At 31.0% G+C, this 24,662-nt stretch overlaps 7 protein-coding genes and 3 pseudogenes across 10 annotated transcripts, besides 10 other annotated features; 5 read left to right on the top strand and 5 right to left on the bottom strand.

Moving 5' to 3' along the window:
* Nucleotides 1-143: 143 nt before the first annotated feature.
* Nucleotides 144-171: a terminal%2Cinverted (terminal inverted repeat of Mariner transposon ID:TVAGG3_0336070).
* Nucleotides 144-1,446: a mobile genetic element.
* Nucleotides 224-1,350, bottom strand: TVAGG3_0336080 (annotated as a pseudogene). The gene has a single exon. A coding segment is annotated over exon 1 (1,127 nt).
* Nucleotides 1,419-1,446: a terminal%2Cinverted (terminal inverted repeat of Mariner transposon ID:TVAGG3_0336070).
* A 2,216-nt stretch (nucleotides 1,447-3,662) lies between these two features.
* Nucleotides 3,663-5,239, bottom strand: TVAGG3_0336060 (cilia- and flagella-associated protein 45 family; the record flags this gene model as incomplete). The annotated part of the gene is made up of 1 exon (XM_001579380.1): nucleotides 3,835-5,229. The coding sequence occupies one exon, from the start codon at nucleotides 5,227-5,229 to the stop codon at nucleotides 3,835-3,837; it is 1,395 nt and encodes a 464-aa protein (XP_001579430.1).
* A 575-nt stretch (nucleotides 5,240-5,814) lies between these two features.
* Nucleotides 5,815-6,595, bottom strand: TVAGG3_0336050 (uncharacterized protein; the record flags this gene model as incomplete). Its single annotated transcript, XM_001579381.1, has 1 exon — nucleotides 5,889-6,545. The coding sequence occupies one exon, from the start codon at nucleotides 6,543-6,545 to the stop codon at nucleotides 5,889-5,891; it is 657 nt and encodes a 218-aa protein (XP_001579431.1).
* A 994-nt stretch (nucleotides 6,596-7,589) lies between these two features.
* Nucleotides 7,590-7,627: a mobile genetic element.
* Nucleotides 7,590-7,627: a terminal%2Cinverted (terminal inverted repeat of Banshee-A3 transposon ID:TVAGG3_0336040).
* Nucleotides 7,628-8,801: 1,174 nt separating this feature from the next.
* Nucleotides 8,802-8,838: a mobile genetic element.
* Nucleotides 8,802-8,838: a terminal%2Cinverted (terminal inverted repeat of Banshee-A3 transposon ID:TVAGG3_0336030).
* Nucleotides 8,839-9,076: 238 nt separating this feature from the next.
* On the top strand, nucleotides 9,077-9,882 carry TVAGG3_0336020 (ubiquitin-like family; the record flags this gene model as incomplete). Its single annotated transcript, XM_001579382.2, has 1 exon — nucleotides 9,234-9,692. One exon carries the CDS (start codon nucleotides 9,234-9,236, stop codon nucleotides 9,690-9,692), a length of 459 nt encoding a protein of 152 aa, XP_001579432.1.
* A 3,784-nt stretch (nucleotides 9,883-13,666) lies between these two features.
* On the bottom strand, nucleotides 13,667-13,882 carry TVAGG3_0336010 (uncharacterized protein; the record flags this gene model as incomplete). Its single annotated transcript, XM_051230613.1, has 1 exon — nucleotides 13,667-13,882. The coding sequence occupies one exon, from the start codon at nucleotides 13,880-13,882 to the stop codon at nucleotides 13,667-13,669; it is 216 nt and encodes a 71-aa protein (XP_051100343.1).
* A 1,856-nt stretch (nucleotides 13,883-15,738) lies between these two features.
* Nucleotides 15,739-19,786: a mobile genetic element.
* TVAGG3_0336000 (uncharacterized protein) lies at nucleotides 16,846-17,379 on the top strand (the record flags this gene model as incomplete). The annotated part of the gene is made up of 1 exon (XM_051230612.1): nucleotides 16,846-17,379. The coding sequence occupies one exon, from the start codon at nucleotides 16,846-16,848 to the stop codon at nucleotides 17,377-17,379; it is 534 nt and encodes a 177-aa protein (XP_051100342.1).
* On the top strand, nucleotides 17,412-18,071 carry TVAGG3_0335990 (uncharacterized protein; the record flags this gene model as incomplete). The annotated part of the gene is made up of 1 exon (XM_051230611.1): nucleotides 17,412-18,071. The coding sequence occupies one exon, from the start codon at nucleotides 17,412-17,414 to the stop codon at nucleotides 18,069-18,071; it is 660 nt and encodes a 219-aa protein (XP_051100341.1).
* A 153-nt stretch (nucleotides 19,787-19,939) lies between the features above and the next one.
* Nucleotides 19,940-24,662: part of a mobile genetic element that runs on past the window's edge.
* TVAGG3_0335970 (uncharacterized protein) lies at nucleotides 20,258-20,614 on the top strand (the record flags this gene model as incomplete). The annotated part of the gene is made up of 1 exon (XM_001297530.1): nucleotides 20,258-20,614. One exon carries the CDS (start codon nucleotides 20,258-20,260, stop codon nucleotides 20,612-20,614), a length of 357 nt encoding a protein of 118 aa, XP_001297531.1.
* Nucleotides 20,615-20,654: a terminal%2Cinverted (terminal inverted repeat of Maverick-2 transposon ID:TVAGG3_0335830).
* TVAGG3_0335960 lies at nucleotides 20,809-21,328 on the bottom strand (annotated as a pseudogene). Its single transcript has one exon. A coding segment is annotated over exon 1 (520 nt).
* Nucleotides 23,757-24,372, top strand: TVAGG3_0335950 (annotated as a pseudogene). Its single transcript has one exon. A coding segment is annotated over exon 1 (616 nt).

Here is a 24,662-nt window from a genome sequence, read left to right as displayed (position 1 = left end):
CGAAAATAAAAACTCAAATCACAACAGTAGAGATTTGGAAAAATAAATCCTTGTGCACACAATATGTATGATTAAGTTACTTAATTTAAGTATATTAATCATGCAAATTCATTCGATATTTCGTTCATAAATCGCAATTGATATAGGGTGTCCAAAGGTGTGTTTAGCACAAACCTGAATACTGCGAATAGAAATAAACAAGTTACATATATATAAAGTTTATTTAAATATAATCACCATTGGATTCAATCACGCGTTCGCAGCGATCGATCCAGGCTTGAAAGACACGCTTTAAATCATCATGAGAAAATTGCTCAAATTGCTCTCTTACAAAATTTTCAAGATCATCTGGACTCGCGAATTCGCGTCCTTCAGCTCTCTTTTTTAGCGTGCCGAATAAATAAAAGTCAGAGGGTGCAATATCAGGTGAATAAATTGGGTTTGGAACAACTTTGACATTGTTTTCCACCAAGTAATTCATTACCTTATGACTTTTGTGAACTCTTGAATTATCAAAATGAATTGCAAACTTTTGTTTTTGTTGTTTGGATTTCTCAAACTCATCAGAATTGATAATTTGAGTAAGAACATTGTCAATTAGATACTGAGCATTCATCGTATTAGTTTTTTGAAGAATATCAATTGCGATGATGCCATTCACGCCCCAAAAAACCGACAACATCATCATTGGTGTGTCAATTTTTTTCTTCGGGAATGTTTGCGGATTTTCATCCTTCGGGATCCACATGATTTTGGCTTCTGTTGCATAGTGAAACCAAGACTCGTCCCCTGTTACTAAAAAGCGAAACTTCTTGGATTGATACGCACCCAATATAGAGAGGAGCTCTTTCGAAGATTGGACTCTAGATTTTTTTGAACTGAATTAAGGTTGTGCGGAACCCAACGTGTATACGCTAGTTTGTAGTTCAAATAATTGTGCAGATAATAACTGACTGTTGTACGTGGTATCTTTGTCATCTCCTCTATCCTTCTGAGTGATGCTCTTGGGTCTTCATCTAGCGCTTGAAGAATTGCTTTGATTTTTCTTTGATCCGGCAATTTTTTGTCAATTTTTATGATGGGCGCCTTTTTGTTCATGAAGTGATACATCCTAACATGATACGTTACAGTGGAATAGCTAGGAGCATCCATACCGAAGCATTTTACCAATGTCTCGTAGATTTTTTTACAGTCTTTGCATTTTTTTGCAAGAGCGAGGATGTTTTCTTTATGATTCATTAAAAAAATGAAAAAAATCCCGCCAAAATTTCCCGCGAAACCGCCTCTTGTCTCAAAATTCATTTTATATCCCGGCATGGCGCCAAAATACAACATACTCATCATATACATATATTCATATTTTTTATTATATATTTATAATCAGCATATATCTCCTTTAATAGTCTCATATAGAGCGCTGTGCTAAACGCACCTTTGGACACCCTATATCCATGAAGAAAAATTATATTTTTAAATGTGCACTTACGCCAGAAAGACGATGCCTTCAATTCTATTGCTTAAGATTAACCTTCATTGATGCTTCATGGGAGTACGTAGACCCTTAAATTAATAGAATAGAATGTAAGACTCAAGTTAATTGTTGTACCGAAGATGTATTTTTCTTTTTTCGTCTTTTCCATTTACATAAACCCAATGGGAAAGATCAAATTCAACTATTGCTATACTATTTGCTAATGCAAAGTAATGGTGAGAAATTTTACAATAATGAAATATGAATTCAAATATTTCTTTCCTATTATAGTGGGGTGCGTTGAGGAAAATCTGACACAATTTTTTTTCTTTTTGAGTATTTTTTTCTTATTTTCCTCAAGCTGTGCTCTTTAAAAGTGTGATATTATATGAGCATATATGCTATACTATATGTGTAAAATGTATGTATTATATACATGCATGTTTTTATTAATTTAATGTGAAGATCTCGAAATCTTTGATTGCAAAAAAATCTCAAGACTTGAAGCAGCTTGGAGTGAATACATATTCTTTACAGTGAGAGAGATATTTCTGCACTACATTTAGCTCTTCATCGCAACCAAGTGAGTCTCTGAAGTTATGTAAAATCCGAATTTTTTTACTTTATTCACAGACTAGTGAGAGCGACATCTCAGATCAGATAAAAACTATGATGTATAGATAATATATCTTGAGTGTGTTATATCTTCTGCAGTAATCACATTGCTATCAGTGTTATGTGTAGAGCTTTATTGGAATATGTCAATTTTTGCATGTGAATTTTTTGATGCAGACAAATCCATAATACCTCTGAATAGGCAAAAAATAGTAATATATACGAATATGGTGGTGTGTGTAATATATGATTTATTAGGTTTTAAATTGGTATTAGTCATATTTATGGTGACATTTTTTCACATTTTTCATTATTAAAAAAAATTCAAATTTTGTTTTCGATATTAATGACCAGTGCTTTTCTCTGATCAATTTCACCTGACAATATTATAAGTAATTAGTGTACATTATAATTATATTATTGTTTTTCCCTTACAGGCTCAACTCCTCCGTTGAAATCCAAACTGCTTAAAAAATTTGACAATTTTTTTCTAGTTCTCATATTGAAGAGATATCACTATCTTGGTTGGGAAAGAGTGATATGATATTAATCATTATAATAAACAGAAGTTATAATTCACTGAAAGTATATGATGAGATGGTAAATTTATAAAAATTAGTTTAGATATGTGAATTTTTTTAATAATGAAAAATGTGAAAAAATGTCACCATAAGATATGACTAATACCAATTTAAACCTAATAAATCATATATTACACACACCACCATATTCGTATATATTACTATTTTTTGCCTATTCAGAGGTATTATGGATTTGTCTGCATCAAAAAATTCACATGCAAAAATTGACATATTCCAATAAAGCTCTACACATAACACTGATAGCAATGTGATTACTGCAGAAGATATAACACACTCAAGATATATTATCTATACATCATAGTTTTTATCTGATCTGAGATGTCGCTCTCACTAGTCTGTGAATAAAGTAAAAAAATTCGGATTTTACATAACTTCAGAGACTCACTTGGTTGCGATGAAGAGCTAAATGTAGTGCAGAAATATCTCTCTCACTGTAAAGAATATGTATTCACTCCAAGCTGCTTCAAGTCTTGAGATTTTTTTGCAATCAAAGATTTCGAGATCTTCACATTAAATTAATAAAAACATGCATGTATATAATACATACATTTTACACATATAGTATAGCATATATGCTCATATAATATCACACTTTTAAAGAGCACAGCTTGAGGAAAATAAGAAAAAATACTCAAAAAGAAAAAAAATTGTGTCAGATTTTCCTCAACGCACCATTTTCCGCTAACGCACCCCACTATAGATTTTTTTTTGAAAAACGAAGAGGAGTTTTCAATAGTTTTCTTTTGCATGATCTTTTACGCTATGGGAAATAATGCATCAAATCCTCATTTAACTATTTCTGCTGCAAAATGAAGTGTTGCTTTTCCATTTTCATTTTTTGCATCATTGTCTTCAACTGTTTATTCATTTATGAAGAAATGTTGTCTGCCTCAGACAAATCAAGTATTCTAAAGTTATTTGATTTGGCAATCTTCATATATTAGTTGGTATATTTCTTAAGTCCTGAAAATTTAGTTCGGAGTAAATTGACTATTATATAATAGAACTGATAATGAACAAACATAGTCTCAATCAGCAAATCAGAGACATATATGAGGAAAAATTATGGTAAATGTATATAAAAAAATGCAAAATTTATCTCAGAAAAATAGAAAATTCAAATATAATAAAATAAATAAAAAGAACTTAATGAATTACAAATTTCTTATTAGCTAAATCTTGAAGATACTTTTCTGGAACACCTTCCGCACGAAGCATAGCGAGCTTCTCCTGGCGGATTGCTTCAATTCTATCAATGTAGTCTTGTCTTTCCTCAGCCATATGTTGCTGATCGTCGAGATGTACAAGTGGGGCCATCTGTTTCTGTAATCTCTTTGTTTCGATTTCCTGTTGTAACTGGCGATTGTACTCGTCCTGAGCGGCCTTCTTCCTTGCGGCCTCTGCTTCTCTTGCAGCCTTTTCTTCATCCCATTTCTTCTTTGCGCGTTCGAATTCCTGCTTTTCGATGTTTGCAAGCTGAATAAGACGCTTCTGCTTAAGACGAAGGAATTCATTGCGATTATCAATGATCATCTGGCGTTCTTCTTCCTTCTTCTTGGCTAATTCAAGTTCACGTTGACGTTCTTTACGTTCCTTCTCTTCAGAAACACGGCGAGCACGGAGCTCATCTTCCTGTGCTTGTGTATCAATAAGACGTTGCTGGTTCTTACGAATCTCTGAAATTTCACGTTCTTTAGCAGCTTTTCTTTCAGCTACCTGTCTTTCGTATTCTTCTTCCTGCGCTGCTTTCTTTTTGTTGTATTCGATAATAGCGTTGACTTCTTGGATATCCCGCTCACGTTCTTTATGTTTTCTAACGATTGACTGTTTGTTTGCTTCAAGGCATTCTTGAAGGAATTCCTGCTGCCTCTGTTTCTTTTCTTGAGCAAGGCGCTGCTCCTCTTCAAGAGCGGCTTGATTTGCTTCTTTCATTTCAGCAATTTCCTTTGCACGGCGATCGGCTTCTATCTTAGCAAGTATTTTTCTGTCGTTAATCTGCTTTAAAATCATTTGGGCGCCAAGCTTTCTCTGTTCTTTAAGGGCGCTTTCACGTTCGTTGTAAATTTGAACTGCTCTTTGGCGTTCAGCTTCAAGCTTTTCGGCTTGTTGCTTTTCCATGGCAGCTTCTTCCTCTTTCTTCTTCTTGTGAAGAATTAATTCTGCATCACGCATAGCACGAACACGGGCTGCGGCAACTTCTTGGTTCATAAGCTTAACTTCATCTAATTCTTCGTTAGCTTTTGACCTTGCAATGGCGAGCTGACGTTCGTGTTCTGCGGATTGTAATTGTGTTGTCTGTTGCTTAAGCATTTGTTGATGTTTTTGCTCGGCTTCAATAATATTGGTACGCTTCATATCGATTGCTTTCATTGTTTGTAACTTTTCCTCTTCTTCTTTTTGAGTTCTTTCTAATACTTGCGCAGGAGTTAAAAATTTAGACTGGCGTTTAGTTCTTTCGTATTCCTCTTGAGTAAGTATAACTGCATCCCCAGATATATTACTAATCCGAGTGTTATATCTTGGGTCACGTGTTCCTAACATCTGAATAACGTACTGAAAACTGCCACTGAGTTTCAATTTGCTTTACTCTTTTTGATTATTTTTGATATATTTGATATGTATATGCTTGAGAAATTTATTATTTTTAATTCCTGTGAAAAATCTATATTAACGAATTTCATTTTAGTAATTCCGTTTTTACTGAAAATTGCCACATTACCAGCCAAATGCGGTCAATAAATGTATATCTTTTGTAACCTATATATGAGGTATATGGTCAACTGAATTGCGAATCATTTGGCCTTTATTTCTGCATTTACAATTATTATCTTTGAATTTATGAGCCAACTAAAGTATCATATATACATGCCCCAATCTGATATTTATCCAAACTTATATTGCGTCGAAAATAGGCATGATATTATATATTGTACATTAAATATGCATTATATGTCATTGAGCACTTGAAATATATGGATAAATTTCTCATATTTAGATAATATCAAAGTGCCATTTCTGATATATAAACAGGAAAGATAATTTACATATTTCTATCATAATTTTTGGTGCAAAATAGCTTAAAACTTTGAGTTTATACTTGGGAAATCGAAAAACGTTATAATCATATTCCAATACAAAACATTTTAACAAAACAAAGATATAACAATAACAAACTAACAAACATTATTATACATTAGCGCTTAATTAAAAAAGTTGCTGCGATTTATCTTGGTAGGCAGTCTGGGAGTTGTATTATCTAAGATCTGCTTTAAATTATTTCCACGTGATGGTGATATTTCCTCACTAGGAATATCATACTTCTCTTCTTCATTTTCAGCGGCTAATGATTCCTCCATTGAATTCTTTTTTTCGTCAAGTTCTTCTAATGCTTTTTTAGCTTTTTCAATGCGATCTTTAAGATTCTGCATGTCTTCAATCTTCGTGGGTATATTTTCTGGTATTTGGCGCGTTAATAATTTTTTAGCTTCGTCATATTCTTCAACTAATCCATGCAAACGCTGATCAACAGTCCTTAATTCTGCTTCTAAAACTGCTTTACTGTCTTCATACATTGTGCGCATCTTTTCTATTCTGATTTTGTGTTCGTTATCATGTTTTTTGAGAGAATCATCTACGATTTGACTCCATGCATCTTGATCATCTATGTGACTGTCATTTTTATCCATTAAAATAATACTATTTCCGAGAAATTTTTTTTGTTCATTTTGAATTTGGGCTTTTTGCACAGAAATTGCTAAAGTTTCCTCCACGCAAGAAACATTTGTATAGGCTGCAGATAGAGCAGCGTTCCAGGATATATTATCTTTGTTAATTTCATCCTTAGTTTTCTCCTCCATCGCTTAACGTATAAAACAAAGGTGACAAGAAGGAAAAGTGTCAATGAATTTTACACGCCTTTTGATGGTTGATTATCAGGGGGATTTTGCAAGGCTGAATACACAATCCTTTGATATACTAGCTTAATTCTTTAGTTTGAGAAGGGCAAATGTGTGAGAAGCATCTTTTCTAAATTGCTCAATAAAACAAAATTCAATTCAGAGAGACATGCAATACACAAATACCATTTCTACCACATTTTATGATTGAACATTCAATTATGAGCATTTTTTTGACCGTCAATATTAATATGAATTCGGAGTCTTGATTTATTTTGGATAACATAGTGCATTCATGCACATTTTTAGCAAGACATATAATTTATTGATGTATAATACATCAAAGATGGAGAAAACTATTTGGTGTAATAATCACCCAAAAGTAATGACTCTATATTTGCTATTGAAGAGTTCATTCAGTCTCTATCAAAACTAATACTATTTTATAAGAGGCCTTCATATTATAGGGACAATAGATCTCGACTGAATTAGTCGAATGAAAATATGATTAATATCAATGTCTAGAGAAATAATATGGATATCATACTATCGCTTGTTATATTTTTCCATGAAAGAACTAATTATTTTGCTCATTACCATATTACAATAGATGTATTATGTTTAAAATACGCTTAAAAACTGTCGGAAATGTTAAATAACTAATTATTTGGGATAATTAGGAAGTGTTGAATGTCTATTGGCATGACATTAGCAATTGAGAGGATTTTTCGACATCGGTAAAATTTTTGTTGGAAAAATTGAAGAGTACCCAAGAACAAAAGCATCAGATTGGTGTAGAAAATAAGAATATTTGATTAAAATTAGATTATATAGATTTTTTGGATTTGGCAATTTTAAAGGGCGTAGGGATTTTAAAATTATTAAATGTAATAATAGTTACTGACCAAGTTAAGCATAAATACCAAATTATACGCAAAAAAGTTTCGATCTTTTTCGAAAAATTTTTTGTCTCAAAATGCGGATCGCGGATATGAATGATTATATTGTTGTAAACAGAAATTCATCAAAAGTGACACCTCAGAAAAGCTAAAATATTGAATTTTTGGAACTTTTGATAGAGCACGTTTTTAAATATTAATTAAAGTAAATGTATATTTGGTAAAGATTCTTTTTAATAAAAAATAAAATTTTGAAGAAGAACACAAAATCTTCTGAAAAATAATATCACATAAACTCATATTATTTTCTAATATATAACTATTTTATATAAAAATCAAATTCAATGATCTTAAAAGCGAAGGTAAACCTCAAAATTTACGAATATAATGAGTGGGAATATAATGCTTATCTATCATAAAACCATATGAAATATCAATTTTTGCTTTACGCCTAATTTTTGACGACAATTAGCAAAAAATGTTAAATGTTTACACTCAGTCCATTTGAATATGAAAAATAAAATTGACTTTGATTAAATGTTTTTATTTATCATGCAATTCTTCTTGCGACCAAAGATTTGAATCAAATTTCAAAAAATAAGATAGCTTAAAAAATAATATACGGTAGTGTTTACTAATAGATGAATAGTATATAAATTCTATTAAAATGGATTTGATCCAAAAAAATATATAAAATTTGATCATAAATAAAATCGTTTTAAATTACTTCTTCATTTAAATTATAACAATTATTTTTGGTTTTATATTTTTTTGGATCAAATCCATTTTAATAGAATTTATATACTATTCATCTATTAGTAAACACTACCGTATATTATTTTTTAAGCTATCTTATTTTTTGAAATTTGATTCAAATCTTTGGTCGCAAGAAGAATTGCATGATAAATAAAAACATTTAATCAAAGTCAATTTTATTTTTCATATTCAAATGGACTGAGTGTAAACATTTAACATTTTTGCTAATTGTCGTCAAAAATTAGGCGTAAAGCAAAAATTGATATTTCATATGGTTTTATGATAGATAAGCATTATATTCCCACTCATTATATTCGTAAATTTTGAGGTTTACCTTCGCTTTTAAGATCATTGAATTTGATTTTTATATAAAATAGTTATATATTAGAAAATAATATGAGTTTATGTGATATTATTTTTCAGAAGATTTCATTCTATATGACTATGAAAAGTACTCTCAAAACTAACTTTTTCTTAATTATAATTAAATCTAGAATATTGTATTATGCTTAGTATTATTTCATTTTTCTCATTCAATTTAGAATTTACAAATGTCAAAAAATTGAGAGTTGTCACTTTTGATGAATTTCTGTTTATTACAATATAGCTCTATTGTATCATAATAGGAACGAGTTTGTGTTTAGCCAAGGCATTAATGAGAGTTTGACAGGATAAAATGATAGCCAAATTTCAATCTGCTTTCAATTTTTTTCGTTTAAGATGTTGGATGACATATACTAATTCATCATTATTTTATTAAAATAATTTTGAAAGAAAAGCTATATGTCACTTTTCCCATCGAAATGGTCAAAATTGAGAAAGATGAATCATTCTTTGTGAAAAGCTAAAAAATTCAAAATCAAAAATCATGCTTGTGACATGAAATAAATGCTATACGCGTGATGACCACTTCTTCTATCAATTTTATTGAATGAAGCCCTATCAAAAATTTTCATGGGAATAAAAAGTGCCAATTTAACTCATTCTTAAATCAATGCAAGTTTATATCCATACCCATGATAACCAGATCCACCACAGGGTATTCTCTCACAACGACCCAATCCAGCTTGTTAGAGATACAGTTTCCTGCCAAACACCATCTGTTTTGTTGTACAACAACACCGTCCTCGTTCCAACAATGCCATTTGGTTTCTATAACATTCAAAATGGTTCCCACATCTTTATCATCCCAAAGATCAACACACAGCCTGCTGAACCAAGGAGACAACCACAATTCTCCCCCAAGGCAATCGAAGATATTAAGAGAGAAGCTGAGAGAATAAAAGATGTCATGTACTCGAAGATTGATAACACACCTCAATACTTCGGTAAGATCGTCAAAAGATTCAATGGCATCAAGAGAACCGAGAAGCTTGAAGAACAGAAAGTCTCTCTCGTCGTTCCATCCCAGCTTTCAAAGCCATCAGATTGCGCATTACCAAAGTTCTGGTAAGCTATTATATTAGAGTTGAGTTCAGTTCTGACTCATAATATATATACCGTTGAGTCTAACTAACTCATTATATTATTTGTTTATATTAAACTTTCTATCCTTTCTATCCCTAATTTTCTCATATTTTTATCTAAAAAAAGATTTTCGGGGTTTATCTTTCAGGCATAAAAATGTTCCAGTGTAGTACGGGAAAAAACAAAGAACGTTCCGATCTGTCATGAAAAATTTTATTTTGATAATTCATCCTTCGATACGAATAAGACAAGCCACATATTATATTATAAACAATATATAATAATGAATTTCGATAGTTAAATGTGATCTATAGCTATTTTTGTCCAAATTATATTTTTGTTTCGTTGTGGAATTAAACTTATGAAGTTTTAAATATATTATCTTATGCCAAATTGATTTTCATAGTCTGTCATCGATCTAAATAAGTTTTTCGGTTCAAAGATATCACAAATCCTGTCTAAAAGCTTTAATATTTAAGGGATAGTTTATTCGTCTAATGTGTAATCTTATTGTACTATATTTCTTGGATAATGTATTCAATCATTGAAGTAGTAGGATATGACGGGTTTAGTGACTTTTTTTGTTACATCTATATATAGACGATGCATTAAAATATATTTATTTATAAATCATTAAAAAAATTAAAGTTATTTTTAAAATAATTTATTTTTTTATCTTTTATAAAAGAAGCTATATATAGATGATGTCAGATATTCCGCGATTAATTAAACATTGTTTAAATCCTGAATGGGTTAAACTTCAATTTAAAAATGAAGATTGCAACGGGTTTAAATATTATCCATGTAAAATTTTAGAACTTGGTAACGAAAAACTTCAGAAAAAATTAAACGAAAGACTATCAAAAGATAAAGTTGAAAGAGTAAATAAACTCGCTAAAGGTAATGGTAATGATGAAGAAGAATTTGATGAGTTCAACATTGAACTTTAAGAAACTAATGATTATTTGAATTTATGAAATCAATTATTTGATTCATTCTTTCTTCAATCTCTTCTATTCTTTTTGTTAAATCATCAATTTTCAGTAATGAGGTGATTCTTGATTGAGGAATAGATTTCAAACTAACCACTCCTTTTATTTTTGAAATTTTGAATCCATCAACTTTAAACATTTTATTCAATTTACACATTGTCAATTCTTCAAATAATTTTTTATTATTAGCATAATAGTCATTAAATTCTTCAACAGATGAAAAAATTTTTATTTCAGTAATTGGTTTAAGGATACCCTTACGTGTCAGATTTTTTGCGCATACGAAGAAGTCATGCTAGACATGAGCTATAAACCTGAAATTTTAGCAACATATTTAAAACTTTTTAAACTACAATACACTTTAATATTCAAGAACAAAAATATTCTTTTTAGAAATTACATAATTATTTTATGTGAAATCTATATAAAAACATATTTTGCGAGCGTAACTTTTTTCTTTATAAGCACCTTATATGACTGATAAACTGTGAAGGCACATAATTGTTAATTCATAGAGTTGATATGTTTCCAAAATTGAGAGGAAATTTGAAAATTGAATACCCTTTCAATTCAATTTTCAAAAGATATCAGCTCCTTCAATAATTGAAGGACGATTTTGATCATTTGCTCTTAAAACAAGTATGCCATGGAGAAAAAAGTTACGCTCGCAAATCTGAAATATAACTATCATATAAAAAAATTAAATTTCTAATTTTTACTCTATAGATATTATTGGCCACTTGTGTAATGCATAAAAGTTTATGTCATATGCATACATTTGGAAGTATGGGAGACGAGGGAAATTACTTCTATGAGGCACTAGGATTTTTAAAAATTTCTCTATCGGACTCACCATTCAATTTCTCGAAAATTAAAAAAATCAATAATAGCTAAAATGTATTATGCATAACAAATTTTAATGTTACACGGTATTTTTTGAACTTCATGACATGAATTTTCTTTATATTATTTTTTTTGGATTTTCTATGATTTATGCGATAGGCTGGAACAACATTGTAAGTGCAATGATATCATTTATAGAGAAATCTAAAACTTCAGCATTCAGAACTCGCAACCACAAAAATATTCATTTGCTAAGTAAGTAAAGTTGATTAAGTTCGACACTTAGCTTTTATACGTAAAACCAAGTGTGTATTGTTATTTCTTGTTAAATTATTGAGAAAAAAATAAATTGTAAGAGAAACGATACTGATTATTGAAATAATATTGAGGGTAGCTGCAGATTTCTTCATTAACATGCCGGAAATTTGTTAATCTTGGTTTTCTATCATAAAATCTGTCGAAGAATCTAAAAACGGAGATATGAAATAGAGATCATGTAAATCTAGAGTATCCTGTCAGAAAAATAGACTAAGCATGTAACCCTTTTTTGGTCATAAACACTTTTTACCACTTAGTCATACAGATGATCATTAAATTTAAACGAGCACTTTTTGTCAGAATTTATTCTTTTACAAAGACAGAAGATTTTAGTATTATTTAATATTAGTGCTGTAGCAAAATTCAAAAAACGGTGAAAATTCAGTGAATTTGTGAATTCACATTTTTTTTTCGACATTTTTCTTGATATATCCATGCACATTAAGAACACAGCTTTGATACGCTTAAAAAAGCATATTTCATATGAAATTGTTAAAGAAATAAACAATTTATATAAAAATTGCACTTATGGGCAGTTTAGATATATAATTTATATATAACATATATACAAATCCATAGACAAAGTGCAATAACTACAATGTTGTAGAAAATTACAGCAGAAATACTGACTTTTTGAAGGATAATAAGAATTCTTCTAAATGTTGTATTTTTATAATTTGATTGATTTTTTTACTATTTCATTAATCTTTTATGAATAATAATTATTTTTAATATATGTGCTATTAAAATTTCAAATTTTGACTAATATATCTAAGTTATCTGAACGAAACATTTAGAAAATATCATACTTACATTGAAATAGCAAGTAGAGCATATTAATAGCAAGTTTCTTGGCTTTATATCTATCATCTATTGTTGTTTGATCAAACAAAATTCACTCTATTATATGGTGTCAATTAATTAAAACAATTTTTATAGTTATTTATTTAGTGCGAATAAGTGCAAACTCACAAATGAATAACTTAATAGTAGAAATGAATTATCTGATATAAATCTCACATTTTGTCCATCAGAAATACTTTAATTGCATACGCATAACTATTAGTAATACGTCTGGAGTGTCAATTAATAACAATCCCACAACAAGTAAAATTCAGATTTTTATTAAACTTATTTTTTCCTAAAAGTTTTCTCAAATTACTATATATACATATGTGGATAAAATAATAGTAATATTGTAAAAAATTAGATAATTTTTTTTATTTGAGAACCTCTCAAAAGTTCATTCAATTTATCAATTGTTTCAGTTTGATGTATATTCATTTCTGGAGCCTAAAACTCTAGCAATCATGACAATATCATATTCTCTTTCTAACTACGCAATGTAAGGGTATCCTTAACAACGTTTATTTTTTGTTGAACATTTTCACTTTCATTTATTTCTTCCTCCTCTGTTTTATTTATTTTTAAAATCTGTTTCATTTATCATTAAATAAAAATTAGAATATAAGTGATGAAATATATTTTTTTAATTAATATTAAATCAGAAATGGCGGCAGGATTCTTTAAAAAATTATGGGATGGAATTAAGAAAGCTGCGGGTTGGGTTTATAAAAAGATTATTAAACCCGTTGCAAACTTTTTGGCACCAGTAGCGAAAACGGCAGGAACTATCATAGGTGGAGTATTAGGTACTAAAGCAGGTAATCCGGCGATGGGAGCACAAGCAGGTAACGCAGTTGGTGGAATTGCTGAAGGAATACTTAATAAAATAGGAGGTAGATAGTGGAAAAATAAATATGAGATCCTATGGATCATCTCACCGCTTAGCGGCTTAAAATTATTTTTATCTTAGTATCGGTTGTAGTCTTTGATAAACTTTTTCTCCTTTATTTAAAACTTCTCTTATTGGGGCAGCTTTTGGTGTTATTGATTCAGCAACGTCACTAATTGCTTCTTTATTCTTAAATATCCAATTTGCCCCCTTCTTCAATGTTTCCCAAACTTTACTCGCTCCTCTTTTTACTCTATCCCACAGTTTCTTAAATATACCTGCAGCCATAGTTGATTATTTCATTAAAATTAAAAATTCATTTTCATCTTTTAATTTTGATTTTTTTTATTAATAAATGACGACTAACTATTTGGTGCCAAACACTAAACCGATTAATGGAAATGTATTTCATTCATTCGAAAAGATAAATGAAATATTCGCAAAGAATGACGGTAGAAGATATTATAGAGAACTTGAAAGTTCATGCTATGACTCTGATGCTCCATATTTTGATGATAAACAAACTCATTTAAGAATTACAAATCCGGCTCATGATGTGAACCAATTAGGTGACACATATATTAAACGCAAAGTTAAAGCAACTCTAGTTTCAAATAAAGCTTTCACATGTGATGCCGCTTTTAAATGCATGCGTTTATTCGTTGGTTACAAATCATCAAATCAAAGCTTTAAACAATTAGAAGTAGAAACCGAAAGAGGTGATGCCGGTTATCTTCAGATGGATTGCGCCCGTGAATCTTTCGCATTTGCAACATATAAACCAAAATCAGAAAGGAAAGTTAAAAAGTTTGTTCATTCGTTATATAATAATGTTCAAAAAATGATAACTCAGTATGTGGTAAATATATTGACCCTTCAGAAGTTTTCAAGAAAGCAAATGAAGAAGTTGATGTCACTTTTGATATGATTATTCCGGTAAATGATTTGTTAGCATTTCAGGCGTTCGATGATTATCCTAAATCATTTGGTGATATCATTCTTAAATATTATGTTTTCAGGGATACTTTAGTATTTTGTCAGGTTGACCCGTTAAGAGTTGCTGATTTACAAAATTACGTTTATGAAAAGATAACTGATGAAAATTATGAAAAGATTATGAATCATGTTTATAAATATGATCGCAAATTCCAACAAATCGGACTTCCTGCCAAATTAATTACAAGCTTAGCCGCTACATCTGCTGACGCAACAGTTGATGACGTTATTATTTCATGCACAAAGATGGAAGTTTTAGAGGATAAATGCATTACACCAGGATACGGTTTAATTGAAGAATCAGTTAAAGCAATACCACGTTTATTCAGTAAGGAAGATCCATTCATGATTCCAGCTCAACATATTGACGTTCGTTCACTAAATGGAGGTTGCATCACTCCTGAAGGTATTAGCTCAGATTTCTCATACGCTCTTCATAATGTTTCAGATGTTGTGTTAACATTTCCGAAGAATGCAATGCAAAAACAGTTTTAGAAAATCCAATGCTTCGAGGTCTTCAGGTCACTATAGATTCCAGAAACTTCCCCGATCAAGCGATGACCACAGTGGGTGACATATTCTTTACACGTATGCTTCAAGCTTCTGATTTAGATGGAGTGAATGAATGCACAGAAGAATACGAGGACTCATTAACTAGACCACTGAATGCAGATGATGGCACGCCATTAGCTAGAACATGGAAAGACCAAACTTCATTCTTATGCACTATTCCAGTTCAACGTGATGGAGCGGGTATATTCTTTGATGGATTAGAAACTTTCAACTCACAAGTTACAGTACAAGTGAAAGCTTATCCAATCATTCAGGGTGAAAATGACACTTACTGTTCAAAGGTGACAAATCCTCCTCAGGTTTGGTTTACTAGGACTACATATTGGACATGGACACCGGATGAAGGTTTGAAATATCATCCAACAGGTACACCACCACAGTATAGAAGTTCATATGATGAAATATTGATGAATAGAAATGTTTAAAATTATAAATTTATTTTTGATTAAATGGATTTAAATTCATACACTCCTTATGAAGAATTAGCAGGAGTATATAATACATACATAGATGATATGATTAATGAAGCATTGAGTGATAATAGAAATGCTCTATCTAAGGAAAAATTAATGAAAATTACATATTCTGAATGTTACTTAAATTCAATCACTGCAGCAATTGGTAAACAAAATAAAGGTAAAACATTAACGATATTAAAACAAATTATCATTATTGCTAACACTTCCCCCTATTCACATGTGTTAATTTATATCAACCGTTCAGGTTCACCTTCAGATGATACATTTGAATCTTTAAAGCATTTAATCAAAATTCCAATTATTTATTTATCACAAGAAGAAGCAGAAGATTATTTAAAAAACTTTTAATGTATAAAGAATTATATAATACAATCAAGAAGCAAGGATTAGAGGATAAAATTATTGATAAACAACGGGATGAATTATTTGAAACACTTTCTATTTCAAATTTTGATAGAGAATTTTTGCATTCACTCATTTTTCTAGATGATGCAGTGAAATCAAAACTAATAACAAATGAGAAATCATATTTTAATCAGTTATTAACTCAATGTCGACACATTCAGTGTTCATTCTTCATGGCTGTTCAATACTTCAAAGCATTAAGCACAAACATTAAATCAAATCTATCAACCCTTTTCATTTTCAGTGGGTTTAGTCGTCAACAGTTGAACGTTATGCTTTATCAAGTGAATTTACCAATGAGCATTAATGAACTTTACACACAATATCAGCAATTAGGTGAACATGGAAAAATAATAGTTGATTTAAATAAAGGAGGTGTTAAATTTGATTAACTTTTTATAATTAATTTTTATTTTTTATTTATAATTAAACATGACAGAAATAGCAAATCTTCTACAGGTTCCATTAAAACAAGGAACAAACAAAAAGGGTGCATATAATAGAACTATGAAAGTTCCTGATGGAATGAAAGAATTAGTTCATATTGTTGCTGGTCTTCAAAAAGATGTTAAACAAATGAGAAACGTTTTAACATTACCAGAAGCTCAAGCATATGCCAAACGTCAAGGTCCAAATTGGGAAGCACACGAAGCAGATATTACGGGTCCAAATGGAAAACCTGATGGTATAAATGAAGTTTTCATTACTGATGGTCAAGGAAATATTAAAGTCATAAATGGTTACAAATTAACTATAACTGATTATCCTAAACGTAAAGCATATAATGAACGTTATCCTATGCAATTTGATGAAAATGGAAAAGCTGTTAAACAATACATTGGAGAAGGTGAAGATGGTCCAATTAATTCATACCGTCATAATCCATATTCTTATTTCAATGAAGAATTAAATGCTATTGAAGAGGGACCGGATGGATTCCCACAATATTCTAACAAGTTTGATGGTCAATATGCAAATATTAGACCTGAAATTTCAGCTAAGAAATTCTTTAAAGTTGCTTTATTCGATCCAGTTTTCGCAAATGTTAAAGATGAACTTAAACAGCAATTCCAACCAATTATAGTAGCAAGAATTGCATCAGGTGCTTTATCTCAAGCATTCAAAGATTTAATTAAGAAACCATTATATCAGCAACGAGGTTTAACTTATGATTTAGTTAAGGAGTCAGATAAAAGAAAATTTGAGAAATCAGATGATTATAAGAATGCAATTAATGAATATATTAGGTCTATTAATTACAATGAACCAGCTAAAAATCAACTTCAAGAACAAATACAGGGAATAATAGATTCAAAACTTCCAGCAAAATAAAAGTTTAAATATATTTTTTTATTCGATTATAAATGAGAAGACGTTTCACTAGTCAAAAGAACACTAACGCAAAAGCAGAGATTACGGTTGGTTATAACGTAAATGATGATAAATCACGAATTATTCAAAATGTTAAAGTTAATGTTACCCCTGAATTAACAAGGTCAGCAACTCAACCAAATTTATTAACTCGTGACTTACCGAAGAATGAGGAGAATGAAGAAAACCATGAGAATGGAGACCCAATCATTTTATCTGAACCCGGTAAAGAACCTGTTGAAATTCCCACTTATCCAACATACCCAGCACCACTTGATAACCCATATAAAATAGACATTAATTCTGAATTAATGAAAATTTACCGTGATATAATAATTAATAATTATGATTCAATAATAAATCTAATTGATCAATCCGGTTTAATTATTTTACCTTATGAATCATTAATTCACATTATCGCCATTCTTTGTGATGTTCAAGATTCAGACGTTAAGATTCAATTTTTCATAGATGATGAGGTTTCATGCTGCGGAACAGTTGCAAAAATAAATCCTATAAAGGATATTAGCACAATTAAGATATCAAAGAACGGAACAACAACTGAACTTCATTTAACATATAATGATATTTATAATAAAATAGTTGATGAATATAAAATATCACTTGAAAAATTCTTTGTTAAGGCTATTTAATATTCAAGCATTAACATTATCGAATAATAATCCTTTGAATCATAATCAATAATAATTGACCTTTCACCAGTTTCTATCGTTTGTTTTATTTCTTTTTGTTCCCCACTATCCGGATCGGTCATTGTAATTGTTTTTGTTATAGTATCAGCTTTATCTTTAACTTCAATCTTTTTTCCATCGGGATATTTAAACCAAAATTCCAAAAATTCGATATTGTCAATCTGTTCATATTTTAATCTATCAATTACATTTTTAATACCATCTGAAAATCTTATGAAATGGTCATTATATGGGTTTGATTGAACTAAATTTGAATGAAGTGAAATATAACCAGTTGATGAATATGACACTGACTCATATTTTCTGAAAACACTAAAATTTATAACATGAATGAATTTCTTATTCGTTGAATTTATGAATTCTTGAGGTAATCTTATTCTAGTTTTATTTATCACTGGAAAATAACGCTTTACCATATTTTTAATCGTAATAAAAAATGTCAATTATCAATATTATTTCGAATAATAACTGTGAATTAAATTTAACAGTTAGCGGAATTTATAATGTTACTCTCGTTTCTGTGAGTGGTAAATTTAATCCCATTCTTTTAGACCCTTCAGATTATATATCATTTATTAAAGATGACCTTGCAAAAACGTATGATATGTATATAAATAATGTGATAGCGAAATGGGATATTAACATGATTTTAAGTTATTTAAATGAATCATTTATCGTATGGTATGAAGAAAATTTTAAATCAAAACCCGATAAACTTTTTGAACTTGATGAAATAAATAACCTTATTAAATTCCCGCTGAAAATTAAATTTTGTACTCCTCATCTTCGTTCATTGTTGGGGATATTAAATTTTGAAAAAGATGTTGGGGATGTTTTGTATTCTGACACTGGTTCCAATTTCATTTTAATCAAATGTGATAAAGTTAATACCCCAATGAGATTTTCACATCAAACATTAGACCCTAACTCTTACCCATCAATACAAAACATTTTATCCATCAACTTAAACACATTTTCTTTATCATATCCGTTTCAATTATCCGGGAATTCATTTATTCTTCATTCAAAAGATTTATCAAATATTAAATTTAGAATAACTGACCTATTGTGATTTAGAATTTATGAATGAAATATTATGGCAATTTCAAATAGAGAAAATAGCTGATGAGATAACGGATTAAATATTTATTTTTAAATCGTAATAAATGATTAAACAACAGCAACTTAAGGCGCAAAGCGCCCAGGTCCTTCAGACCATTACATACGCCACATATGCATATAATTCAAAGACGGCAGAACAAACGCAAAGGTTGAAATATGGAGATTTGGAGATAATATTGAAAAATGACCATTTCGAATTCGTTTGCAAAGGTGGTGCAGTGATATCAAATATAAAAGAAATTTTATTTATGAATTCAAAAATTAAAGGAATAACGGATGATATAACATCAATTCCACCAGAAGAACAGAGATATTACGCATTAAATGCATTTCCTAAAGTTTTGAAGATTGGAAGATTTAATTTAAATGAGGAATTCATAGAAGGTTTCCTAAATGACATAATGAAGAAGGTGGATAAGGAATATGTGGATAGTGAGTTAATGAAGAAAGCAGATAAGGAATACGTTAATACTGAATTAAATAAGAAGGCGGATTTAGTTTATGTAAATACCGAGTTAAATAAGAAAGCAGATGTTGATCATACACATGTTCAATTCGATGAATTAAATAACAGAATTAATCAAACAAATGCAACAGTTAAAAGTAATTATGATAATTTAAATTTCAGAGTTAATGAAAATTCAAGAGTAATTAATCAAAAAGCATTTAAAAGTTATGTTGACCAGAGTTAGTATCCCTAACTTGGGTACTGAGGCACTGCGCGCCTCCGTATACCACTTAACCTTAAATATTTACAAAACCGGTAACGTATATTTTACAACACAAACACAAACACCAACTTAACCTTAAATATTTACAAAACCATCTGATACATAAACGACTTCACTAACGACTTCACTACCGTCCTCACTAAATAAAAATAACCTTATTTTTATTTTTTTAAATTTTTTATTTCATTACAAAGACATGTCCGACTACATTTACTATGACTCTTTCCCAGAACGTTTCCGTGAACTATTCAAACTCAAGTAAAACTGAGAAACATGCATTTTAACAAAGACAGACCCATTGACGATGAAAGAAACCCTGAATATATTACAATCCCATATGACGCAAAGTTCATTGCATACATTCCTTATGGTCGCAGAGGAACGAAAACTATTTCAACAATGACGAAAAATTATTTCTGGAGCGATGAAGAAAATTGCCTTATCTACATAAATGCATACTTAAATAAAGCTACATATTGTACAAAAGAAGGTTGGACTGGATTTGAGCTCTACATATACGACGACGATGGAAACAGACGTTGTGTATACCCATACGATAATATGTACCATTGTTTTCATCAAGCATTAAACGAATACATAGTCAGTAAGGGTCTCATTCCTGCTGAGTAGAAATGTTATATTTTTGTTCTGTCATTTATATAAAAATAAACGTTCTCGCTAAATAATAAAATAAACTTAAAAATAAACGTTGTCAGAGGTGAAAAAATAAATTTAGGTGAAGTGGTGAAATCTCACCTCTTTTTTCACCTCTTTTTTCACCCTAGCCGCAAAGCGGCTCTGACCCTTTGGGTCTGTTGAATTCATTGCTTTATAACTCTCTTCCTTGGTTTCTTTTTAGTTGCTTTCTTCACGTCTGTCTCCAACTTGACTGTCTTTCTTCTTCGTCCGTAATGATACCAGTTACTTCCACCAGTCAATGGGTCAAATGGTCTTTCGTAAGGGTTTCCATACATTCCATAGGGACCATACGGAAGAACTGCTGGTGGAAGTTGTGGAGGAAGAGTTCCATCGACTCTATTTAAATGCATTGTTTCACCTTTCATCTGGTCATTAAAGTCTTTTGCGTGTTTTGAAAACTCATCGTCCTTTCCTAAAGCATTTTCCGACTCAGTCGCAACCAAATTGGATGCTTTATTTATGAGCCCTATTTTATTTAATCTTAACTTCTTTGCAACCCAGCCTCCAATCTTCCTTTATTTGCATCTAATGTCTTCGAAACCCTTCCTCCACTCATTTTATTTACTGCGTCATAAGCCCAAGTGCTTTTGCTCCAAATGCTAATGCTTTTGTTCCCATTGCGCCTAAAGCTGCCCAAGCTACCATTTACACCATATTAAAATCATCTCTCTTCAATATTATCTCATAAAAGTTCTCGTTACTGGAGAAAGTCAATGAAACATAAACATTCTCACGGGCTTCGCCCTCACCGCTTTGCGGTCTATCTAACTTCTTTCTTATCTCATCTATTCGCTTCAAAATGTCTGAACAATTGCTAACATCTTCTACAACAGTTATTTCATCATGAATGACCTTCAAGAACAAGCTCATTTAATATGCTATTAAAATCATCTCAATAATGAGTCCATCCTTTCCATCTTTAGGTAGCACAACATCTTTCATTGAAGAAGGTTCGACAAGTCTTATGTTAAACTTACTGACAAAGTTTGTTATACTATAATGCTTCGGTGGCGAATACATATAGTTTGAAAGACATAATATAGATTCTTCAGCAAATTCACTTATACTGGATTTTATAACAATGTTCTCACGAGACCAAATACCACCAATTGACAATCTTGTAAGCAATCCTGCTGAACCTTCTACTGTAAACGTCGATGGTAACATTCCACGAAGGTCATCTATTGACATCGTTGAGTCACTGAATTTAAATATTTTCTTAAAGCAATCGTCATTATCTAACCATGCAATAGCTTTGAAGTTTTCATTCGAATATACATCTGCTTCATTAAATGTAAAACCTGACTTCTTTGCAGAGACGACTTTAAAATCTATTGCATTTGTTTCAAAATTATACGCTATGGTAACTTCTGAAGGTAATGGGTGTCCTTCCGCAGTCAGTTGTTCTCTCACTACCGTTTGAAGCTTTGTGTTAAAAACTTTCATGTCATCTCCTGTGTCTAGGTTCACATACACAGCAATAGGAAAACTATCTTGCTTCTTTGTCTCATCATTATCTCAAAACATTAAAGTTCTTCAATAATATTGTCCTTCCTGCTGGAATACTTCTAACTTGTCTTATTTCAATAGCTTTCTCACCTCCTACATACTCTACCCAGTGTCTTGGATATTCATAAGTATACTGACTTTCTTGAATTTTGGTTGGTTTCATCATAACGTGTTCATAGTATATCTTTATACTCTTGTCAGTTAGACTCGGTGCTATGTTCTGAATATTTCTGACTTGCATTTTTAATGGAGATAAAATGAAGCATTTAATACATGACGTAGATGAAGACATGAATGAAACTACAGACAAACTTAACTCTTCTCTATTCTTCCTTTCAGTAAGGACTATGAGTTCTGTTCAAATGGTGTTTATTTCTATTGTGGAAAGATGGGTCAGGTAAGACATTTAACCTCATTCGTCATATACTCATAACAGAGCGTTTAGGAAAGATTCATATTATGACCAAATCATTATATCAGCAACTTCAGACTCTATGGACTCAACAGCGAAAACATTTATGTCAAAAGTTCAAGCCTCTGTCGTTAAAGTTCCAGATAGCGAACTCATTGAATTTCTTCAACGTTACATTCGACGTAAGAGGAAATATTATGCCATCGTTGAATTTATACAGTCAGGAATGCAAAAGACTTCAGAAGAGATGGAAAGAATTATTGACAAACACCACTTACGTCAATACTCAGGAGTTTACGATATGAAACGACTTACAAACTACATTCTGTCAAAACTTTCAAAATACCCCTTCAAAAAGTATCCTTCAAACACTCTGCTCGTTTGCGACGACTTCGCCGGAAAAGGTTTAGTGTCAAAGCCTGACTCACCATTAGCTAACATCATTACTAAAGTCAGACATTACCACTTAACTGTAGCAATACTTATGCAAACATGGAGGTTTTTAGCTTTAAACATAAAACGTCTCATAACTGACTTCGTTATCTTTCAAGGTTTCTCACGTTATGATATTGAACTCATTTGGAAACAGTCAGGTATAACATTACCTTTTGAAGAAATTTGGGAAGCATATAAGTCTCTCATCTCTCCTCGTTCATACCTTGAGATTCATATCATGACTAATACCATTAAAGTCAAAAATATTCCATGGGAACGACCAACATTGTTTTAAAGTTTAACCTTCAATTGACTGATGGTAAACAAATTCCATGCATCTCTGTCGCCATTTCTGTTAATATTTTTGCTGTCATTCATATCATCCACTTCCCCATCCGTTAACTTTTGAGGATATGCGTTAGAATAGCTGTTCTTAAATGAAGGCTTTTCACCTTTAGCGCATAAACTCTATAACTTTCTGCATACTTTATGTTTGAACCTCCTGAGCCATCATTGACATAAATTTTTATAGGCTTCCACCCTTTGTTCATGTTCCTGCTTCTTCCCTTAGCTCTTTTGTTCAGTAGTTCTACATCTTTATACACAGCACCTGTCTCAGTGAATTCAACAATATTTTCATTCGTTAGCTTTACATTCAAACCCTTGTCGAGTATATTGTTCATTTCATACATATAAAAGGTTTTTATTCTATATGAAATGAGAAGCAAATCCATCTTAGCTGGTGCCGTTAATGTTCCAATTGAACCAACATCAAATGTTGACTCACGAACGACAAACAATATTGTCATAAAGAACTATAGTTCAGAGTGTTTGAAAAAGACCAGAACCAGAGCTGAAATCCGTGAATTTAAACTCAGCTTCAAACGCTAACGCTACATCAGATGTTAAGTTAGAGTATCCACCACTGGACCAAATTCTTTCAAGAGAAGCCAACGACAACCCTTACACAAATGTTCAAACAAATCCTTCAGATAACGTAGACCATTACCTTCTTCAGTTATATCAAACTATCTTACTCAAAGACGATAAGAAGCTTTTGACAAATCTTATAAGCAAGAACCAAATAATTCTAACAAAGGAGGACCTTGAAAATGTTATATCACGAATAACAGGGAAACAATGTGTCATTGACTATCTCGACCCTGAAATCGAATGCTGTGGTCAAACGCCACCATTCATGAAAATAGGTAACATCCGCATCATTGAAATACCAGGTACTCCAGGAGTTGAGTTTAAGTATAAATATTCGAACGAGTATACAAAACTTTCAACAGAATATAAATTATGTTTGAAATATGTTTTAGTAAATTAAAGCAGTCAGGAGGGCTCTTTGAGCCCATCTTGGCGCTTTGCGCCGTTAGTCAAAAAAATTTCAAGTTAGCAATTTGTAATATCTATCCAAAACTTCTTCAACAGTATCGAACTCATCTTCATAATGCAAACCTAATCTTATTGACTTGGTGCAGTTCTCACTAACACAATATAGCGCTTTGCGCTCGGCGCCTTTGACGCCTTTTTCTGTTCTCTTGACTGACATAACTAACTCATTTGTTTCATCAAACAGCAACAACCAAAGTTCATGACCTAATACATAACATTCAT

The sequence above is a fragment of the Trichomonas vaginalis genome, chromosome V (genome assembly GCF_026262505.1).
Source record: "Trichomonas vaginalis G3 chromosome V, whole genome shotgun sequence".
Taxonomy (NCBI): domain Eukaryota; phylum Parabasalia; order Trichomonadida; family Trichomonadidae; genus Trichomonas; species Trichomonas vaginalis.
Note: the sequence above shows the minus strand (reverse complement) of the source record. Positions and strands in the feature narration are given on the sequence as shown.